At 45.0% G+C, this 22,308-nt stretch overlaps 1 protein-coding gene across 2 annotated transcripts in view; it reads right to left on the bottom strand.

Annotated features, from left to right (window-relative positions):
- The window catches only part of ILDR2 (immunoglobulin like domain containing receptor 2), a 59,463-nt gene extending 44,159 nt beyond the window's left edge, over positions 1-15,304 (bottom strand). For both annotated transcript variants that reach the window (XM_081225036.1, XM_081225035.1), the window contains exon 1: positions 15,212-15,304. In XM_081225036.1, the coding sequence (XP_081081162.1) occupies positions 15,212-15,257 (46 nt within the window). In that variant the 5' untranslated portion in view covers positions 15,258-15,304. The remainder of the gene's footprint in view (positions 1-15,211) is intronic.
- Positions 15,305-22,308: the final 7,004 nt, after the last annotated feature.

Here is a 22,308-nt window from a genome sequence, read left to right on the forward strand (position 1 = left end):
ATGATACCAAACTAACGGTTCCCCCAAGTGGGACGTGGTATATCACACCTCTAGATCTTGGCATGTGCTATTTCTTGTTTATGGAATGCTTTTTCCTCACTTCTCTTCCTGAGAAACTCTTTTCCATCTTTCAAAACCAATTCAAAGGCTTCTTGTCAAGTCTTCTGTGACCAGTCGATCCATTTGTCACTTCCTCCTTTGTGCCATCAGTATCCCCAGCATTCTCTAGACATTTACTATAATAATTTTGTAATAAGTTTGTACTTATTTTCATGCCTCCATCAGGCTTGTCGGGTCAGGTAAGGAATGTGTCTTATCTTGCTGTCCTGGGTGAAACCCATAGATACTCAACAGCTATTTGATAAATGAGGACAGTGAAGCCAGGACATATGACTTCAGGAGGAAGTGACTTCCCTTCCAGCTGGCAAGCAAGCAAATGAGACAGAGATTAAGGGGAAAAGAAGGCTTTGAGAGGAATGGAGAATTTTGGATCAAAAGCAGTAGACTAAGTTCAAAAGCTTTGAAGGGTAATGCAAAACAGGGTGGGGGGAGACTAAAAAGCAGATGAGAAGTTTAAGTGTTTAAAAAGATCAGTTTGAGGCTTGGTGTCCAAGAAAGAGAGGGAAATTTCAGTGAATGAAAGCCCAGGGGAGTGTTTGAGAGGCAAAGGGCTTCTATGAACTTAATGGTAAGATCTAGAAATTCCAGGCAAAGAGAACATAACTTCTTCAGGTGAATGGGAGAGTTAAGAGTTTCTAGCTTGATCTGAGGTTAGAAGCAGAAGTAGAATAATAATGAGAGGCAGAAAAAAGGAATATGAATAGAAAGGCATGATAAAGAGGTTCAGAGTTGAATCCAGGAGCCAACTTCAGGTAGCTTGAGGCAAAGAGTTTCACCCTAGAGTTGCAGGTGGACTTGAGACATACAAGAAAGGGCTAGTTTCCAGGGGAAGCCTACTGTTCTTCACTATTGCCCATGGTCCCAATGACATCCCACAAAGCAAACTCACTCTCACAGCTCAAACATGCACTTATTCATGAACCTGTCTTTATAGAAGCTCTCTTAACAAGGGCAAGATACCATATTTGTACCTACTTCTGAGTTCCAGACCAGTGTCTCCCTTCCATGAAAGCACTGTGAAAACTAGGTTCTAATTCCTGTTAGGAAGAAAAGGATTCTGCATTCTATGGAATTGGGAAGAGAATGCAACAGAATATTTGAGATTTAGTGTTTCGAACCTAAGTACTCGATAGCTACTATGGAATAAATGAAGGAATGGGTGAGCAAATGAATGACTATTAACATGGGAATTTCTAGGACTTTGCAGAGAAAACTGGTTAATTGACTCATAAACAGCGTAGTATAGGAAGAGAGCACTGGCATCAAAAGATAGGGCTTTGAATCTCATCTGGCCATTGTACTAATGGTGAGACCTTAATGAAGCCTCTTAAGCAATACTCACCCGTAAAATGAGCCTCATATTCCTTACTCAACAGAGTTGTTAACAAACCTTCTCTCTCTCTCTGGGCGCCTGCAGAGAGTGAACTCTATAACAGAGAACCTTGACCATGACCAGTAGAGGGGAGATCTCAAATGCAAATCCTACCTCACCTTTCCTGCCTTTGGCCTCGCCTCCCATTCTAAGGCTCCTGAATCTCGATGAATGTCTACCACTAATGGGTTTGATTATAGCCAAATTATGTAGATCAGCCCCATTGAGGGGCAAATAATTCCTAGAAAAGAACCCTAGTTCCCAGGCTCCACTGCGTCCCTTCACCACCCCCAAATGTTGGTGTGGCTGATTCTACTCTTTCTAACTCACACACCTGGATGAGGAAAAAGCTTTTTTTTTTTTTTTAATAGTTTCTCCTTAAATTTTATTGCATTCATTTTTAACCTTGTAATTCTTCTTCAAAACCTTATTCACACTCCAGTTTTCCAGGTAACAAAATGGGACAGAGAGTTGAAGTGTCTTCAGTTAGCTGTAGTGGAGACTGGATAACCAATCACAGGCGTTGTTCCCAGCACAAGGCTTGGTAGTTGACCAACCACCTTTCTTCTCTGCTACCTATTCAGGCTCTTCTTGGGAAATCACATTTCCTTAGCATTCCAAGATAAATGAAACCAGCAAAGGAGGCAGGTGCAGCACAAAAGTGTTGGGGGGTGGGGAGGGCTGTTTTTGGTTTTTTTGAGAGAGTTAAGTATGGGTTTTCTTCATTAGATGATTACTAAGAGTAACCTCCTCCTCAGCTCTGTTCCCTGTTAATGGATTAGCTACTTGACCAAGCCATTCAGCTCCCTTAATTATTATTTTTTAAAATTGTGCACTCCCTTAATTATTAATAGAGGTTAGTCAATCCACAGCTTCTATGACACACACATAAGTTCATGTTCCAAAGAATAAAGAATACGTTTTCAGAAACATCTGCCTTTTTACAGCATGATAATTAAAGGCATGGATTTTAGAGTGAGTCCTAATTTAGAATCCAAGCCCTACCACTTCCTAGCTGCATGACATAAGGCAAATTACTCAAGTCTTAGGAGTTTCAGTTTCCTTACTGGTAAAACCAGAATAATAGTAACTATCTTATGGAGCTGTTTGAGGGTTAAATAAGATTTTATCCTGGGCTTCCCTGGTGGCGCAGTGGTTGGGAGTCCGCCTGCCGATGCAGGGGACACGGGTTCGTGCCCCGGTCCGGGAAGATCCCACATGCCGCAGAGCGGCTGGGCCCGTGAGCCATGGCCACTGAGCCTGCGCGTCCAGAGCCTGTGCCCCGCAACGGGAGAGGCCACAACAGTGAGAGGCCCACGTACCACACACACACACACACAAAAAGATTTTACTCTAAGCACTTAGGATAATACTGGTATACAGTAAGCACTCAATAAATGTAGCTGTTGCTGCTCCTGGAAGCTGGAAACAGAGGGTACCCTGAGTGTGTGTACACATACACAGAGATATATACATATGCAGGTATAATGGAAACCTTGGGAGTCTAAGCTAAGGATAGATCTGGATAGCTAGGGAGGACAGATCTAGGAATTTCGAGGAAATGTCAGTTTATTGGATCTTTGAGGACCATAAAAGTGAAGAGTTAGAGAGAAAGCTGAAGATGCCAATCCCTGCGTTAGCTCTAGAAGCATCAAAATGTAGGATGAATGCCACCCAGGTCCCAAGCCTGCCCAGGCCAAACCTATTAGGAACCCCATTCCCACTGGAGGGTGAGGTCTAGAATTGCTCTTCTGGCCCTAACCCTGGGTTCTGGGCGAGGGCAGGGGTTCCTACACCCACTGAGCCACATGTCTTTCCCTCAGCCCGTGTTTATGTGAGACTGTGTTTCCACCTGATTTGCAATCCACTGGTACAAAAGCCTTGCCCTGAGTTCCAGCCTGCTTGCCTGGGCCCTAATATAAGCCCTTCTCCTGAGGATTAGGTTTTGTTTCCTATATCCTCACACACGACTGATCCATAACTGAAACTATAATCTTGCTATCCACCCAACTTCAGAAACTACCTCTCATGGGACACCCACTCCTACCCCAGATCAGGCCCTTCAGAGATAGTAGCTAATTTGGATGAGGACCAAGATTGACAGTTCCCCAGGGACACTGAGATTTGGCCTGGGAACACCCTCCCTCTGACTCCGATTCCCAATAGATCTGCCCTGGGGCTAGGTTAGTATCCTGAACTTGGGTGCCACCTCTTATAGATTTTTTTTTGTTTTTCTATGTTACCACCTGTCAGATGCCAAAAACCTAGTACTTCTTATGCTGGAGTCTATACAGGCTAATAAGAATATCTTTGAATGCCAGGTAAATAAATTAAAAATTTTCAGCCTCTTTGTAATGTTCACCTGTGCATTTGATCTAAGAAATCTTATTCTCCCGTGGTTCCAACTACCAGTTATGTCTCAGACCCTCAACTTCATGAAACCTCATCTGCACGTTTAACAGATACTTCAAATTAAACATATCTAAACTTTGTTCATCACCTTCTCTTTTCCCACCTCAACTCTTGCTTATAAAACAGTCTTTCTTGTCTCCCTAGCTCTTTTGCCAGTATACTCACTGTCCTATCATCCCAGATAGAACTCATAGCTTTGATCTCCTCTTTGGCTCTAACCATATCCAGTGGCCACTAATTCTAAATCTCTCTCAAATTTGACCCTTCTCTACTCCCATGGTCACTCCTAGTGGGAATAAATCAAGTTTCTATTCCTTCTACCAGGAAGTGATTATGAAACACTTACGGTATGTTAGGAATTGTATTAAGTGCCATTCATGGAGTATCTTAATAAATTCTCTCCAAAAATCCTGTAAAGTAGGTATTATCATTACACCCAATTTACAGATGAAGAAACTGATCCTCAGAAACTGTATGTATCTTGCCAAACACCTCAGGGTTAGCAAGTGACAGATTTGAACCCAGGCTGACTGGCCCCAAAGCTCTTACTATCACTTTACACAAGTCCTCATTACATTTTTGGTTTTGTAATAGCCTCTTCTGTGGTCTCCCTACTTCCAGCCCAATGTACTCTCCACATTTTTTCTATCTAGAATATTCTTTTTTTAAAAGACAGATCCAATCATGTCAGGCTATAAGGCCTCCAATGATTTCCCATTCCTTTTAGGATAAAACCCAAATGCCTTGACACGGCATGTAAGGTCTTCTCCATGATTTGGGCCCATACAAGTTCCAGGCATACTAAGATGTTTTCCATTCTTTGACTATAAATATGTTATCCTCCCATCCTGGGGAAACATCAGGGCATGTAACTGAGGAGTTTCTGGGAGGTAGACTGAGAGAAGCACTGAGTGTGTGTCATGCACACACATGAACAAGCACGTGCTGGCACAATGGGAAGTCTGGGACTCTGAGTCCAGGCAGGGGTGACACCATAAAGGACTTGTGTTTTTAAGCTCTTATAAGAACATTTACAGAAGTATGGAAAGAATCCATGTTTCATCCTACAAAGTAAAGCAAGTATCCCAAAAAACTTGAAAGAGTGAAGTAAGTGAAGTATGTCCGATATCATACTATATAGAACACATCTGTAAAAATTAGGATTCCTGAAAGAAGCACCAGAAGGCATATTGAAGACTGAAGATTACAGGTGGTTTTCTACATTTGCAGAGGAGGGAATCATCATCCTTAGACCATCAGACCATTCCTTCTGTTTTTATTGTGCCCCTGATCCTCAGGAAAACTGCCCTTGGCTATCTAATACAAATTCATTAAAAAACATGTTTTAAAATACAATGTTACATTCTGGGAACATAGATTTAAAAGACCAGTCTCTGAGCTTGAGAAATTCAACATAAACTTGGTTTCTAACTCTAAGGTCCCTGAGGGCAAGGACCAGGATTGGTTGATTCTGTATCCTCAGTATACAGCAAGCGCTATTTTAGGGAATGAATATGTGGAATGAACAAATGAACAAGTGAATCTGAAGGGCCTTTCTTAGCAGGTGGTCCTCAGTGCAGAGAATGGATTCTGGTCAATAACTAGGAAAGCTGCCTAAAAGTAGAGTGATGAGTGACAGCTCAGAGCATCAGCTCCCACCTCAGCTAGTCACCAGGGGTACCAAGTCACCAGGCCAGGGAGGATCAGCTCCAAGTGCAGACAATGCCTCACTGCATGTGGCAAAATAAGTTCCTGCCCCAATTCTCATGTAAAGAAAAGGATTCTATACATGACGAATTGTGTTCCTGCAAGGATAACAAAAGCAGTATCTACAGAAATGCCGTTCTTATTTTAGTACTTTCATTTTTTTCAAAGCAAGTTCCTTTTTCCCACTAGTTGTAAGCTATTCCTGCCAGCATCTTTGAGAGGCAGATCTATAAGCACAGCCCCATTTTAGAGAAACAAAGATTGCTGCTAAAGATCATGGAAAATTATCATCACCACAGACAGGCATCTTTAGAAATTTTGTATCAAGCTCACCCATCCCTTAACTCTTGAACTCCCAGAAGTGGGATTTGACCTCAGAATTGCCCATTCACCAGCATATCTTGGCTTTCAGACTCCTAAGTTTTTTCTTCATTCAGTATGACAATACACATCTTCCTTTTCCTGCCTTTAAGCTAGATCTTTAAGAAATTCATCTTTTTGTCCTCACATTTTTAACATACTGTCCCAATTTCCTAGGACATTGTTTTAGGAACAATTAACGGGCAGGTGTTCTAAGTGTAAGAGATGAATAAGGAGTGTCCAAGCATCTCCACTAGGTTTGGTCCATGGCGTGTCCATCCCTTAGTAGCAATGTCAGCATGGGAAGCAAACCATTTTGAGAAATGATGACCCACAGGCTCAATTTTTAAAGACAAAACACAGCTTGAACCTTTTTTCCCCCAGAAGTAGAAACCATTCATCTTCTTGATATAGTTGGGTTAAATAATAAAATAAAAAAGCCTTTACCAAGAAGAGTGGACATTTCCTTGCTGTTTGGCTATTTTCTAAGCCTAGTTCTCCAGCTTGCCTATTAGTCCTGTAAGTTACTCAATTTCCTTTCAATAAGTTTCTTTCCTGCTTAAATTGGACAGAATCAGTTTCTCTTGTTTGCTACCATAGTACCTAATGGCTTGATCCATTTTAGGGTTAGGGTGACCAGATGTACTATTTTGAGATAATAAAAAATATGACAGCATTCTTGCATGTTTTCTCCCCAAGACTCCTAAAAGGCATCAGTATCTCCCCCCTTTCCATGGGGCTAAAGTAAACACTGGTGCTGCCCTCACCCAGGTGGGCATTGCTCATGGCCTAGTTATTATTTGCTGCCAATAACTCTAGTGCTTGTGCACACAGAGCTTGCCATTCATTAAGCATATGTTCTGTGTGTCCCATGGAGCCATGCTTTCCCATTCTCTGCCACCACTGCGCAGATGAAAGCAAGAAGCATATCTCCTTTCTGTCTGATTGCCTCGTCTTCCAGAGATCTGAAATGAGCTCATGGGTAATGTCTAGCTGGCCCACATGCTGTTCCAGTACGACTAAAGCAGTACTAAAAGAGGTCAGTCTCTACCCTGCAGGGCCGAGGTACTTTGGAAGCTGTCCTGATGCATTCAGGTGGGTCAGACTTCTAGGATGGATCAGCCATTTGGACAGAGAAAGCTCCTGTATGAAAGCTCTTCTCCACTTTTATCAACTTGTTACCTGCATTTCCAGTTTAGATCTCTCACCCAAGCTCCAGACCCAAATATATAACTTCATTCTCCATCTGGATGTTATACAAGCACCCCAAACTCATCATTCTATAGATGGAGATGCTAACTGCCCCCTTCTTTTAGTAACAGAACTTCCCAGGTTTTAATCTGGCCAGCCAAGCCAGCTACATACTACATTTCCTAGCCTCCCTTACAGCTAATTGTGGCCATGGGACTAGATTCAGGATATAGGTATGTGAGGAGAAGTGATGTGTGTAATTTCCATGTCACCTCTCTAAAAATAAACTACTTGCCCTGACCCTCTGCTTTCCTTGCTTCTACTTGCTGAAGAGTAACTATCACTGGAGCAGTCTTGGGAGCCAAATGTGGGGAATGGTAGACTCAGTCCCACTAGATCTCTACTGTTACAGGAGAGAGAGAAAAAAAACAGTTTTGTATGAGTTACTGTACTTTAGGGTCTTTTTGTTATAGCATCTTAGGCTATACTCTAACTAACCTAATGAAAAAAACTGAACCTGTCTCTCCCTCCCTTAAACGTTTCTCCTCCTATATTAGTTCATGTCCACAAATGGCATCCCCAGCAGACCCAAGCCAGGTACCTGGAGGCATCTTTGACACTCCTGTCTTTCAGCCTCCACATCCAACCAACCCAGGACTATGGACTACTTCCTCCATCTCTGGTCACTCTGTCCACTTCTCTCATCTCCACCGCACCACAAGATTTCAGGATCTCATCATATCTTGCTTCTCTTTCTGCAAGGGTCTTCTAGCTGGTTTTTGCTGCAAGTCTGCCTATGTCTAATCTACCCTTCACACTGAGGTGCAAATGATATTTCTAAAATGCACATCTGATCACAGCACTCCTTTACTCTCACCCTTTTAAAGACTCCCTCTAGGCATTCAGAAGCACAAGGGTTCATTTCAGATGGAGCCACTCTCTTCCATTCCTCCTGCACCACTAAATTCTCCAGCCATACTAAAATATTTGTACTTTTTGAAAAACATCATGTCCTCTTTTGATTGTTGGCTTTTGCACATGCTGTTTCCTCTGTAAATTTCCCTTCCCTCCGTCCCACTCTTTCTCTAGTAACTCCTACTTATCTTTCCGGACTTCCTCAGCTATCACTTCCTGTAGAAGCTTCTTCTTGCTCTTATTACAGTCATATTACCCTAGAATCACATCACCTTGCCCGAGAAGTTCCTATTTAGTCATCTCTCTGCCATTAATAACAAGCTCTCTCCTTCAGGCTTTTAAAAAGTCTGCTACGTAGTAGGTACTCAATACATTTGTTGAATGATTTAACGCAGTTGATGGATTGTGTTATTTGTTCCCAGTTAGTTTTCCCTCCTCACTCTTAGATTGTTCCCTGTAGGTAGAGTACACTTACTACTCCAATGACTAGAGGCTTGGCCATGTGACATGCTTTGGCCAATGGAATGTGAGTATATGTGCCATAAGACTTGTCCAAGCAGAAGCTTAAAAGGCATTTGTGTGGTTTGGCTCTGTGCCCTCCCCCTACCCACCTTGAGTCCTCCACCATGAGAACAGCATGCCTAGATAGTGGCTGCTCCTTCATCCTGGGCCTTGGAATAAGAAGACATTTGGAACTGAGCCAAGTCCACCAATTGGCTACAGTTGACCTGCAACTGACTGCAGCTCTCATATAACATGAGCGACTAAATGTTTGGTGTTGTGAGCTGTTGAGATTATGGAGTTGCTTGTTGCTGCATCAAAATGTTGACTAATATTCCTATTTGGGGTTCATAAGTATTGAGAGCTTACTATTTGCCAAATATTGTGCTAGGAGTTGTACATAATTTCATTTTAATTATCACAACAACCCTATAAGTTAGCTTCTCCACTTTAAAGCTAAAGAAAATAAGGTAAACTATTAGGTTAGTATTCAAATCCAGGTCAGTTTGAGCCTCATCCCTCTCCCCCAGCAGCCCCCTGATAAGCCAAGGGCAAAGGAGGAGCGACGATACAGGATCCCAGGTGAATGTGAAGGTTCTACTCCTATTTTAGAGAACCACTTCCTGCAGGGCTCTAGCTGCTGTAGGAGAACAGGGAAGCAGCATGTTCTTCTTCTGAGTTCTTCCTTGTTTCTTGGCCCATAAAGAACTCTGGTTATCCAAAATGCCTTCTTTCATTCTCAGGAAGCCAAAAGCTGTCTTGAAGACCAAGATTTTAAGCCTACATATGCCACAGTCACACCCTGTGTAGCTCCTGGATGCACAGTACCAGCGCCTAGTCCCAGAGGGGCTCTGACATGCCAGCAGTCTCTGCTGTCACAGGGTCACATCCACTGCTCTCCTGTGCCTCATCACTAGAGCACTCCTCATTCACTCTTTTCCTGTAGATCTTAGGATTTAATTAGAAATACTAAATGCTATTCTTTATCACTTCTCCCTGTCATATTTCCCTGAGTTCTATGAACTCTGAGCCTCACTCCCCAATGCCCCATAATAGACACCATGTACGTTCCTTTAAATCAGGAGTCCCAGTTTTACCCACCTTAACCAGAAAATAATGTTTCTCTTGGATTCAGGCATTTGAAACAATCAAGTCATATGTAAGTCAGTGACACTATTTCTTATTATAATCAATAAGATACCATAGACTTAGACCAGTCATTTACTCCCTTTTATGTATAGGTAGGTAATATCAGCCTTACTTACTTAGAAGGATCAAAAGGGATGATGTCCATGAAAGCCATTTAACACATAGAAAAGAAAGCATTACAGTATCTAAATAAGCAAGAGCAACAATCAGATCATACCTTTCTTTATATTCCTGATTGGCAGTAAGTTGATATAAGAGCTAAAATAGTTGGAAGGGGTGAAGAGGTGAGTGTGTCCTGGAACAAAAAGTTGAGACTAGAAGGGACGTTCTAGGGCCATGTTGGCTAGAGTACGATTCATCTCATCTGGCCCAAAGCACTTTCCTTGCTTCAGCAGTCCCCAGTATGACTACATTTAACTGTTCAGAGTAGACCCTATGCTGTCCACCAAGCACTCAGTGCTACTCCACTTGTTCCTCTGAAAATGCTAACAAGAGCTCTCCCTTCCCAGCTGCCATTTTTCATTCCAATCATTAGTGGTCAGGGAAAGGCTGAAGACAAATGGGGCTCCCTCCATGGCTCCTCACTAAGGATCTATTGCTTTGTAAGTTTGATTTCCAACTCATCAAAATTAAATGGAGAAAAGTTCAGAACCATAGAATCTGGGAGCTGAAAGTGACCTAAGACGTGACCTCATTCAAAAGATTATAATACATGCAACCCCATGTTCACTGCAGCTTTATTTACAATAGCCAAGATATGGAAACAACCTAAGTGTCCGTCGCTTCATGAATGGATAAAGAAGGTGCCATGTATATTTTTTATATGTGTGTGTGTGTATATATATATATAATTTATATACATGTACACACAATGGACTATTATTCAGCCATAAAAAAGAATAAAATCTTGCCATTTGTGACAACATGGATGGACCTTGAGGTCATTGCGTTAAGTGAAATAAGTCAGAAAGACAAATACTGTATGATCTCACTTATACATGTAAACTTTACAAACAAAAACAAAAAACTGAGCTCACAGATACAGAGAACAGATTGGTGGTTGCCAGAGGTGGTGGGTGGGTGAAGGGGGTCAAAGTGTACAAGCTTCCAGTTATAAAATAAATAAGTCCTGAGGATATAATGTACAGCATGATGACTATAGTTAATAATACTGTGTTGAATATTTGAAAGTGGCTAACAGAATAAATGTTGAAAGTTATCACAGGAAAAAAGTTTGTAACTATAAATGGTGATGGATGTTTAACCACTTATTGTTGTGAGCATTTCATAATATATACAAACATGGACTCATGTTGTACACCTGAAACTAATATAATGTTACATGTCAATTATATCTCAATGAAAAAATAAAATAAAATTACATGCCAAAAATAAAAAAACTGATCATAAGACCCAGATCCCATGGATATACAGTTACTTTGTGAAGAAGATGGGACTGGAACCCCATCCTCAAATCCCAGGTCAGGGTTCTTTCCACTAACTAAGTCCTGGTACTAATACTACTAACGCTGTACTAAGCACTTGAACTAAGACCACAGCATGGTACTAGCATAGTGTTGCACTAGGACTACTAGAACTAATACCTAAATCTGTATAAACTAGACATTTAGCAGAATCATGAGTCTAAAATCTAAAGAGTAATGGGGATACTGAAACAACCCCCCTCTCCTAGTTCAGAGAGAAGCACCCAGGCTGAGCATGGTGGGACATGGAGAGGGCTGTGACAAGATGCTGAGAGAAGATGCTCCAGTTTGAAAAAGGTCTCTTCCATGGAGGAAAGTAGAACAGAGGAGGGAGAAAAATTGAAAAGTATACAGGATCGGAAAGGAGATAATGGAAATTAAGGTGTCAGGAATCTCTAAAAGCAACTCTTCCTTCTCCAGGGCTAATTACACTTTAACCCTCCATACTCAAGCCCATCCTCTCATGGTCACCAGGCATCTACCTGAATGCAAACCAAACCAGCCACTGTGTCTGGATACCTCCCTGCCTGCTGCAGGCTGGGTCAGAAGCCACCATGAGGCACCCACACCAGTCAGTGCAGATCTCTGTCGTGGCCTTTGTACGGGGTACGCCATAACTGTACCCTTCCATCACTGGAGTCTCCACCGTCGAACTGTAAAAGCTCCTTGAAGGCAGGGCTTGTCTTATTAACCCCAACACAATGCCTGGACGTGGCAGTAACTCAGCAGCTGACTGTGCATGAACAAGTGTATTAACTCAGCCATCACCTCTTTGGGAGTTTGTTTCCGAGCTGCTCCATTCCCATCCCAGGTTTCAGGCACGTAGGCCTCATCCGTGCTCTCGTAGCCGCTGTGCGTCTCTCGTGGCTCCTATCATAGGACCTCTTACCTCCATATCAAAATCACCTAAAAACTCATTCGCGTCACTGAGTAGACTGACAACTCTTTGAGGGCAAGGACTATGTCCTTTCTCTCTTTATTCTCAGCACCTATCATAATACTTAGAAACCACAGGAATTTAATACAGACTTGGAGAAAGGATGAATAAATGAATGAATACAACCAAAAGGGTACCAAAAGAAACGCTAATAGAACAAGCACTCTTCGTCACAGAGAGACCCAGAAGAGTCTCCAGGAAAACGAACTGCCTGCTCCCAGAGTGTCGCCACAGCTCTGGCGTTTCTTGCAGCCTCTGCTGCCAGGAAGGGCTGAAACGCCATCCACATTCAAGAACAAAGACAGAGTGAACCCTCCTCAAGTCTATTGCTAGATGGCACCTGTTGCTAAAATAGCAGCTGGTAAGCATTTTGTTTTGTGCAAAACGACAAGGGCAACAACAAAACAATTTATGACAGGAAGCGGCATCACAATGACAATGAGAAATCATGAGGCTAAATATACAGCAGAAAAAAAATACAGAATTTTGGTAATGAAAGACGAGGAAGGAGCTGCTGGAGTCTGAGGGAAAAAGCCTGAAGTGTTGATTAGAAATTGCTCAGCCTGCATGAAAAGAGAGAAACTAGGGGGGTGGGGGGGAAAGGGGAGGAGAGGAAGAGATAAAGAGAGAAGAGAGAGAAAGGGAGGGAGAGGGAGAATGAATGTGGTTTTTTTTCCTGGCTCTCTGACTCATTTTTAATGTGTCCTTTCCTTTCTCCCTCCCCTTCCACCACCCCCTCAAGACAGAATTCATTGATTGGGCTGGACTAAAATGTCTTACCTTTCCGTCTCCTGGTTGCTCTGTGAACAATGAGTCTGAATCCATCTCATCCTTGACTGCTCCTCTGTCTTCCCTCCCTCCCTCTCCCCAGCCGCCATTGTTAGCTGCTTCACTTTGCTGAGGCTGAGGCTTGTCCACGGTGGGATGCGGGGTGGGGGGGGGCGGGGAGGGGAAACTGGGACCAGGGGATGCCAGTGGGATCTCTGGAGCCAGGCTTACTTGCAGAGCCTGGAAGTCCCAGCTCTTTGACAGCTGGGATGGCCCTGATAACTAACCTGTTGCCTGCTTCCAGGCAGGAGCAACCTCTCCAGGTGCGGATGGGAGAAGGCACAGACCAGATGAAGCAGCACCTCCCCTCAAGACAAAAACAACCCCCCCCCCACACACACACCCCACAAAGCTCAGAGAGGGAGCTCAGGAGAGTGCAAACAGGACTGGCCCGGGGTTTGGGAGGACTGGGTCTAGCGCTGGCTCCAACACAAACTTGCTGTGTGCACATAGCCTCTCTGGGCCTCCATCTATATAAACTGAGAGGACTGAATTAGATGGTCCCAGGGACCATTTCATGAAAAGCTGTCAGCCATCTAGCAAGGGCTATATGTTCCCCTTCTGCCCCATGCCCTGCAAATCCCTAGAGAGTTCTTTTTGGGTATTCCCCAGGGTGTCTGGAAGAGCACCTCTGACTTGGGGACCCCTCCCCAGATGCCTAGCTGACTTCAGGGAGGTGGTGATAAAGGTTCAAGGCCAAAGTTCCCCTCAAATATGATAACTGAGAAGTAGAGGCAAATTAAGGACATTCAGAATCAGTGAGGGTGGAAGTAGAAGGCACTGAGAAGCCAGGGGAGTGGGGAGGCATGGATCAGGCAATCCCTGAAATTAGAGATGATTCATATTTGAATAATGTGGGAGGAATGAACTCACAGCAGCCAAGAGAAGAGGCTAACTCTGCTGAGGGACCCCTCCCCAAACCTAAACCCCGCAGGGGGTAAGAGCCAGTGTTAGGGACCCTTCATTAGCAATAGAAAAAAAAAAAACTGAGGCAATCTATAATCTTCTTCTGAAGCTAAGGGACATAGTGGTTTTGTCTTTCTTCTTAAATGTATTTTACCCTCTTTCAATCACTTGCCTTAGATACTTTTATCTTGTTCCTCTTTTCCTACTGACTTGATTTTTCCCAGTCTTCAGTGCTCCCAGAGGGGACACAACTTTGCTCTTGGTGCTATTTCCCATTTTCTCTCCTGCCCTTCACTACCCCATCTTGTCTTCACCACTTCTCCGCTCCCTTGTTCCTCTCCTCCAACCCTTGGTTCCACCTTGCTTTGAATTGTTGCCTCAGACCCAGTCCAGACTACCCAAGCCTTCCTAATCCCTCCACCTCCACCCAAGGCAGGGCTGCTCTGTGAATCTCTCAGGGCTGCCCATTCAGCCTGGCCACCTATCTCTCAACCTCACAGATCATCCTGTGGGAACACGTGCTGGGAACCAGAGCTGTTCCAGACCCCAGGAGGGTGGGGAGAAAGTTCACCAAAAGGGAGGGGGAAACACGGAGGTCTCAGCTAGAGGAAGTGACTCTAATGCTAAGGCAAGGCCCTACATTCTGAATATCTCTGCAAATTATCTTTATTAGAGGGTGCTCCCACCTGTTTATGGGAGGAGGAAGGCTCTTCTCTTCTATGGGACCACTCCCCAAATGGTACCAAATGCGAGTGGGGCCCTCAACTCCACAACCAATCAAGCCTCCATCCCCATGTCCTTCCTCATCCCCACTCCCCTGCACACCTGGGAGCCACTGAAGAATGCCCCTGGGGCTCCCGGCTTCTCTAGGGAAGGAATTAAGAAGACACTCCTCTACTTCCAACCCCCAGAAAACCAGTTCTTTTAATCAGTTTCCTCCGAGCTTTCATTTTTTTTTCCCAACCAGGCTTTTCCCAGGACTCACAGCATTACAAACTCAAGATAAGACCGAGGAAGAACCGTTGTATGGAAGGAGAAATGCACACCGGAAAGAACAATCTCATATCTCGAATGAGTCAAAACACCCGCATCTCGATCCAGCTCACTTGATACCGGGTTTCTCCCCGCCTCCCCCATCATTCTAACACACACACACACACACACACACACACACACACACACCCCTCCCCCCACTTACCACCAGCCTGCTAAGCAGCTTTAAGCACAATGGGGGGTAACTGGGGGTGCGGTGCGGTGGGCTAGGGTTAGAACAGTACCAGTACCGGAATACATATAAAGTTATCCGTCTCGGTAGAAAACGCCTCTTACCTGTTAGCCAGAAGAGAGCAACCCACGCCAGCAAGACCCTGTCCATTTTCCCCAACTTCCCATCCAGATTAAGGAGTGAGGGAAGTGGGAAGCGACAGAGACGGGAGGATCGAGGTAACCGAGCGGCGGAGGCGACGGCGGGCGCGAGCGGGCCCCCGGAGTCCCTGGGCGCCGCCGCCCGGGCCGCGCAGGCGGGGCCCCGGGCTGACCGCGCCGCCGGAGGCACGCGCGCTGCCGCGGGCTCCCGGGGTCCGCGCGGCGCTCGGCGGCGCCTTCCCCGCGGGCTGGCGCACCCGCACGCCCAGGCAGCTTGGCCCACCGAGCGCCTTCCGGCCGCAGAGCGCGCCGCGCGGGGGAGCTCGGCCGCCGGCTCCCGGCCCCGCCGCCAGCCGCCCCGGGGCTACCAAAGTTTCTCGGTCACGTGCACGCCCCTGCGGCCCGCAGGTCAGCGCTGAGTGACAAAGTACAGGGGGGAGAGGGGGCGCGGGGGAGGCGGCAGGGCGGGCTGAGCGGAGCCGGGAGCGATCAGCGCGGCTGCTCCCAGCGAAGCCAGTGTTCGGGACCCGAGCCAGAAGCGGGGTTGGGGACTCGAGGAGGGGGAGTCTGGGTACGCACGTGGCCAGGGCCATTCTGAACTGGGACAGAGGGACCTGCGGGGACTTGGCATAACTTATTGGCAAGGGTGTGCGCTTTCGTTGACCCCCCTGCCCTTAACGTTCGGTTCCCTTTTTGGCAGTGCAAGGAACCGAGGGGCTCAGCAGAATTGGAAAAGGTAGGCGGGAATCCCGCGTCGAAACTTTCTGTTAAAACATTACGAGGTTAAAGCAGTATGAGATAAGGGCATGCAGCTCTTTAACAGAAAATATGTAAAACTAGAATGAAATGAACAATTATACGGTTCACATTTATCCAACATTTAATCGCTTCTCGGCCTTTTGGCTAAAATCAGGCGCATTTGTACAAGACTTTACAGTTTGCAGGGCGCATTAACATGGATTACTCCATTTCTTAAAAGGATCTTGTGTGTGTAGGAAAGGATTCTAAATGTATGTGTTTCGAGACAACCGAGAAATGTGTATGTTCACGAACATATTAAGCACCTACTAGGTGCTAAGAGCCAAGGCTACAAAGATGAGGAAGACAGACTTCCTGCCATTAAGGGGCCTCATCTTGGGGCCCGGAGAGGGAGGAAGATCAGCACATTGAACACAAAACACATACTGGTAGTAAAACAGAGCAAATGCGATGATGGAGATCTGGAGAAAGGGCCCTCAGAACATGAAGGAAGGAGCAGTTTAGTGGGGAGTGGGGGAGAGTGGGCAACACCACAGTAAAGAAGGGGTAACATCTCAATTAGTATTTGCAGAATGGGCAAGATTTGTGCTATTGAGGGATTGAGGGTGGAAAGGGGACAGGGCAGGGGGAATTCTGGGCAGAGGAAAGAAAGGAGACAAGGCAGAAAGGTAGAAAATTCCTCTGAAAACAGAGTGGCTCTAGGCTTGAGGAGAGTTCCTGGAGAGAGACTCTACATGCTTAGGAATGAATGAACGTATATGTGCAACGGGGATGAGATGTGAACATCAGAAACGGTGAGAATTGACTCTGGTCTTTCATGGCTGCCTGACATCTCAATTCCCTTCTTATTTTCAAGGAATCCCAACTATGGAAGCCAAAAAGTCTACAGCAGTCTCCCCAACCGGGGACCCTCTCACTCAGAGCTTTTTGAACCTGGAGCACATGAGGCAAGAAGCAGAGACAGCGGAGAATCAGTTTTGCTGCTGAGGTGGGCAGCTGGCGTCCAGTGTTCACAGGCCAGCCATGGCAGAGGTCAGGCCATCAGACTACTGTGATGTGTGGGTTTTGGCTGTGCTCTTGGTTGTGTAGCCTCTTTGGGTTCCAGCTCACTTTCTACGCCTGGCTCTTCAGCCTTCCTGGCAATTCTGTGAGCCACCCCATATCCTCTTGTAAATTCTCTCTTTGCTTATTTTGGCCAGAGATGATTTCTGAAGCTTGCAATTAAGAACCCTGACTAATATGCTGTGTGAGACAAATTTGGAGGATTATTTTCTTTCATATACAAAAGAAAGAAGGAAGGAGGGAGGGAAGGAAGGAAGAAAGGAAGGAAGGAAGGAAGGGAGGGAGGAAGGAAGAAAGGAAGGGGAAAATCAAAATAAAGGAGATACCTAACATTTGTGGGTTTCCTATTAGGTTCTAGACACAGTCCTAGATGTTTCACAAGCTTTCTCGGTTAATCCTAATGAGGAAACTCAGGCCCAGAGAATTTAATTATCTTCTTAAGATCAGGTAGCTAGCAGGTGGCAAAGGTAGGATTTGAACTGAGATCTTTTGGCCCAAAGCATATTCCCTTTGCACTATAAAACTGACATCTAGACCAGAGGGTTGATATGATGATGTATTTGTATCATCTACAAATTATTTACACACATTTACTATGTGTGTGTATATGCATATGTGCCCACGCACACAGAGCATAAAAGAGTTTGAACAGTGTTTAGTATTTAAGCATATATAACGATGGTATTTTATGCAAAACTTGGACATTAGAGTTGAGAAATTGGAAATGGGGGATGGACTGAGCTAAGGCAACCTGGATGTGCATGGAAAGTGGAAAGTGAGAGCCCACAGAAGTGAGTTTTGAATGTGTGCTTGGAGTTTGTATGTCAGCAAGGAGTCAGGGCACTTGGGGAAAAGCTTGTGCCAGAGTGAATCATAGAATGCAGGGGACTTGTCCACCATCCAGGGAATGTATTTTCTGTGTAGCACCCTGCATGTCTATCTTCTAGCTAGAGAGATAGTTGACCAGCATCTTCCTGAGTGGGTGGAGCCTGGGCCATCCCTAAGGAGATGCTAAACTGGACTAAATCATGGTGTGTACCCCTCCCTAATGCACGTTATTACCAAGGTGATGGAGGGTTAAGAGGAACTTTAAGGGTACACCTGATGATTCAAAACATGCAGCCTAAAGGATGGAGGTAGGAGGAGGGTGGGACAATGGTATTATTTTGCTGTATTGGTGAAGGTAGCAGGATATGACACCAGAACCCTGGTGCCCTTCCAAGTGTGGTTTTTGAACTTCGGCATCAGAATCACATAAAAGTGTTTGCTTAAATGCAGATTACCAGTCTCTACTAAAAACGACGAGATCAGAAATTCTGGGTGGGACCTGGAAATCTGCATTTTAACTGCCTTCCTCACATTCTTCTGAAGCTCACTAATGTTTAAGAAGCATTACTTAATCACTTTTTTGTTTTTCTGGGAGGCTGTTGAGTTGATGTTTGCACATGAGCCTCAGATTCAGATCTGGTTAAGCTCCAGTTGTCCGTTTATCCTGGCCAAATAGGACAGGACCCCCACAGAGATGACTTTTTCACCGCCAAGGGAAGGGTCCGGATCCCCAGCACCTCAAACTTTCTGCTGCAACCAGAGACAAAATGTCAGAATATAGGCCTGTGTGGGACCAGACCAGGATTCCCAGGAAGCCACAGCTGGAATTGTATATGATGGGGAGTGGGTGTGGACTGACAGGCGGCTGTGCCAAAGTTGCACCCTTTAGGACAGAATTAGGACATGGAGAAAAGAGAAGTGAACCACCGCAAGGAGACAGGCTGGTAGCTGGTAGCAACCACATAGTTATAAATATAATGCAGCTGAATCCTCTTTAAAACATGATTTCATTGCAGGCACATAGGCATGCATGCACATGAATTCTGCTGAACGTAGATCTTTTTAAAGCACACAGATAACATCACATTTCTACTTCTCTCTGATCTGTTCTTCCAGGAGGAAATCTATGAGGTGTGACTTTAAAACAGATACCATGTTTCTCAACTAAGTTTTGTTCCTCTTTCCTTCCCTTGTGCTACCTTTTCAGTTTGTTAATGTCCCCCATCCCCCATATCTTCAAAACCACCTGCAATGAATTATAATTTTTTAAAAAATCTAAATTAAAGCGATAAACAAAAATAAATAAACAAACAAACAAATACTGGCGACTCTAGGCACCCTGTACTGGAAACTGGAAACATTTTCAATCTGGAAGCTGTTTCATATTGCAGAATAAATTGTTTCATTAAGAAAATGCTTTAAAGAAAGGAAATGCAAATATAAAGCACATGATGCCAAAGAATTTTAAAAAGCTGCACTGCCAAGAACAGTGGTAAGTATATAATAAGTAAAAGATTGGGAGCATGTACTGAAAATTTCACATACTTGAAGCAGATTTAACGCAAGAATGTGCTGTCTCAGGCTTCAAATCAAACTGCGGTGGTGCATTGGGGGCAGAATTCCGTGATGTCTACTTGCCCCGTGCTGAGGCCAGACCCCACCAACGGTGGGCGGCTCCCACCTGAGCTAGCTCTCTAAGCTTTCCCCACAGAGGTCTACCCAAGGATAATGTGCAGACAAAAAGAGCAGAACATCAACCTATATTTAGGGCATGGTCTCAAATATGGAAAAGGTATTTAAAAGAGATCATGGAAACAACAAAAGAGTAATAATGGTTATCTCAGGTAGGACATTCATTTATATTTTCTTCTTTACATTTTCTACATGCTCTAATAGTTCTACAATGCAGAAAGAGTTGCTTGGACAAAAGATACAGCTGTGCCACAATTTACTCAGTCTCTGGGACATCCCTGGAGGAAGGAGAGAGTCACCGAGAAGGTGTGATGGGTGTTTTGTCAGGCCTGTATCTTTAGCCAGATACAAAGCCCCCACGTGTACACCTGCACTCATTCTGTCTCAATCATGAACTGTTAATCAAGTTAATTATGAGCAGTTGAAGCCCTGGGAGCCCTTAGTGACTGACAGTTCAACCTATAATTTCTCTGTGAGTTACAGAGCCAAAGATGAAGTAAAGCCGCTTCTCTTTCAGGAGCCCTATCTCCAGTTTCCGCTTTTGCTTTTGTTTCAGTGTTAGCCTCCTTAGGAAACCAGCACAGCATCAACAGCCCCCCAGATTAGCAGCAGAGCAGATTCCAGTGATCAAGCAGCATCCTTTAGCCCAAAGGGGGAATGATGAAGGGGGCCTGTCTTTCTGTATTTTATCCAGGCTTTGGGTCCTAGGTCTTGGCGATTAAGCCAGAAGATTGCTTCTCAGCCCTAAGCATTCTCCTAGAGGCCTTCTCCCCTGGCACGGGTCAAAGACAGAGCCCAAGAGAGGGAAGTGAGCCAGAATGTCATCCAATGACCTCACCCCCAGAAAACAGGCAGGTAAGGCAGCTAGAACAACAGAGTCAGAACACTGAACAGCATGAGGGGAAGCAGCTCTAGCAACGGAAGGGTCATTTGCGGGCCCTGGAAAGCTAGTGTTAAAGAACGGCAGCCTTGGGCTTCCCTGGTGGCGCAGTGGTTGGGAGTCTGCCTGCTGATGCAGGGGATGCGGGTTCGTGCCCCGGTCCGGGAGGATCCCACATGCCGCGGAGCGGCTGGGCCCGTGAGCCATGGCCGCTGAGCCTGTGCGTCCAGAGCCTGTGCTCCGCAACGGGAGAGGCCACAACAGTGAGAGGCACGCGTACCGCAAAAAAAAAGAAAGAAAGAAAAGAACGGCAGCCTTGACCTTTGTGTTGGAGTTGTGGGGTGAGGCTCTCTCTTGAATCGTTAATTCTGTACTCCTACCCGATTCTGAGTGGGTGCCCTATACACAGAGGTGATCAATATGTATTTCTGTCTAATTAATTACAACCTGTTCCAGGGCCTTCTTCCCTTTTCCTCATCTTCTCTCTTTCTTGAATGCATTCATTTATTTATTCCATACACATTCACTGAGCACCTACTGTATTTTAGATACTGTGCTGTCTAGAAATTCAAGATGAGTAGGAATTCAAAGATGAATGAGTCACAGCCTCTTCTGTCAAAGAGCTTACAGTTGAGTTGTAGCCGTGTGTGTGTGTGTGTGTGTGTGTGTGTGTGTTGGGGTGGGGGAGAGACAGACACATGGCCTTTAAATGTGATAGTGTGACAGGGCCCATATTAGGACATGTTCTAGGTATGGTTTGGGAACAAAGGGAGAGGGGTCAGTTACCCGTCTGGAGTGCTGGTCAGAGATGTCTTCGTGAAAAGGTGACCCCTGAGCTAAGTCTTAAACATGATCTGGGCAGAATTTCTAAAAGCAGAAATGGAGCAGGAGGTAGTGCAGATGCATAAGCAACGGGCCGAGATGAGAGTGGGGCCAGCTGCCAGGAATATGAGTCAGCAATGAGGCTGGAAAAGTTGGCTGAGGTCGGACCAAGGTGATCCAGGCTATCAGGTCTGGACTGAACTCTGCAGGCAATGGACCACCCATAAGGATATCTAAGCAGAAGAACAAGATCAGACCTGTATTTCAGCCAAGTTATTGTGGCCACAGGATGTAGGATGTACTGGTGGAAAGAGAGACAACAGGCAGAGGCCTCTTCCATGGGAGAGCTCATCACAAGAGCCCAAGAAGGAACAAGTACCAGAACTAAGCTATAGCGTGGCAGGAATGAGAAGCAAATAGTATGTAAGAGAGACATTACAGGGAGACACAAGAAGTAGAATCCACATGACCTGACAACAAGTTGCGTGTGTATAGACTGAGCAAGCCAAGGAATCAACCAGACTCCAGGGTGAGTTACTCAAGAATGTGGTGTGCATTCAGGCAATATCTAGAGATGATGGGGAAGTTGGAAATGCCCCTTTTTGCTTTGGCAAAGCACCGTGTAATAAACATCCTTGAGCACCTATAATGAACAACTTGGAATACGTATGTTAAAGAAGCAGGGATCTCACAGAGGTCAGGGCCGCTCATGGACTGTGTGGCCTGGGGAAGGCACTTTACCACTCTGAGCCTCAATTTCTCACTCTGCAAAATGGGGATGATCATTGAATCTCTTTCATAGGGTTGTTATGAAGAGGAGAGATGAGATTACGCTGTGCAGTGTTTAGCAGGGAGTCTGACACGGTAGTTTTCAATGAATGTTAGCTATTATTACTATTATTATTAGCACGTGTTGGAGGATGCACTTTAACCATACTGTCAGGGCCTTAATTTAAACTAGCATCAGGACAAAAATAGCATAAGGAAAAACATTTTCCTAAAATGCTGTTTCTTTTGG

Source organism: Mesoplodon bidens (assembly GCF_964165515.1).
Source record: "Mesoplodon bidens genome assembly, chromosome: 2".
NCBI lineage: Eukaryota > Metazoa > Chordata > Mammalia > Artiodactyla > Ziphiidae > Mesoplodon > Mesoplodon bidens.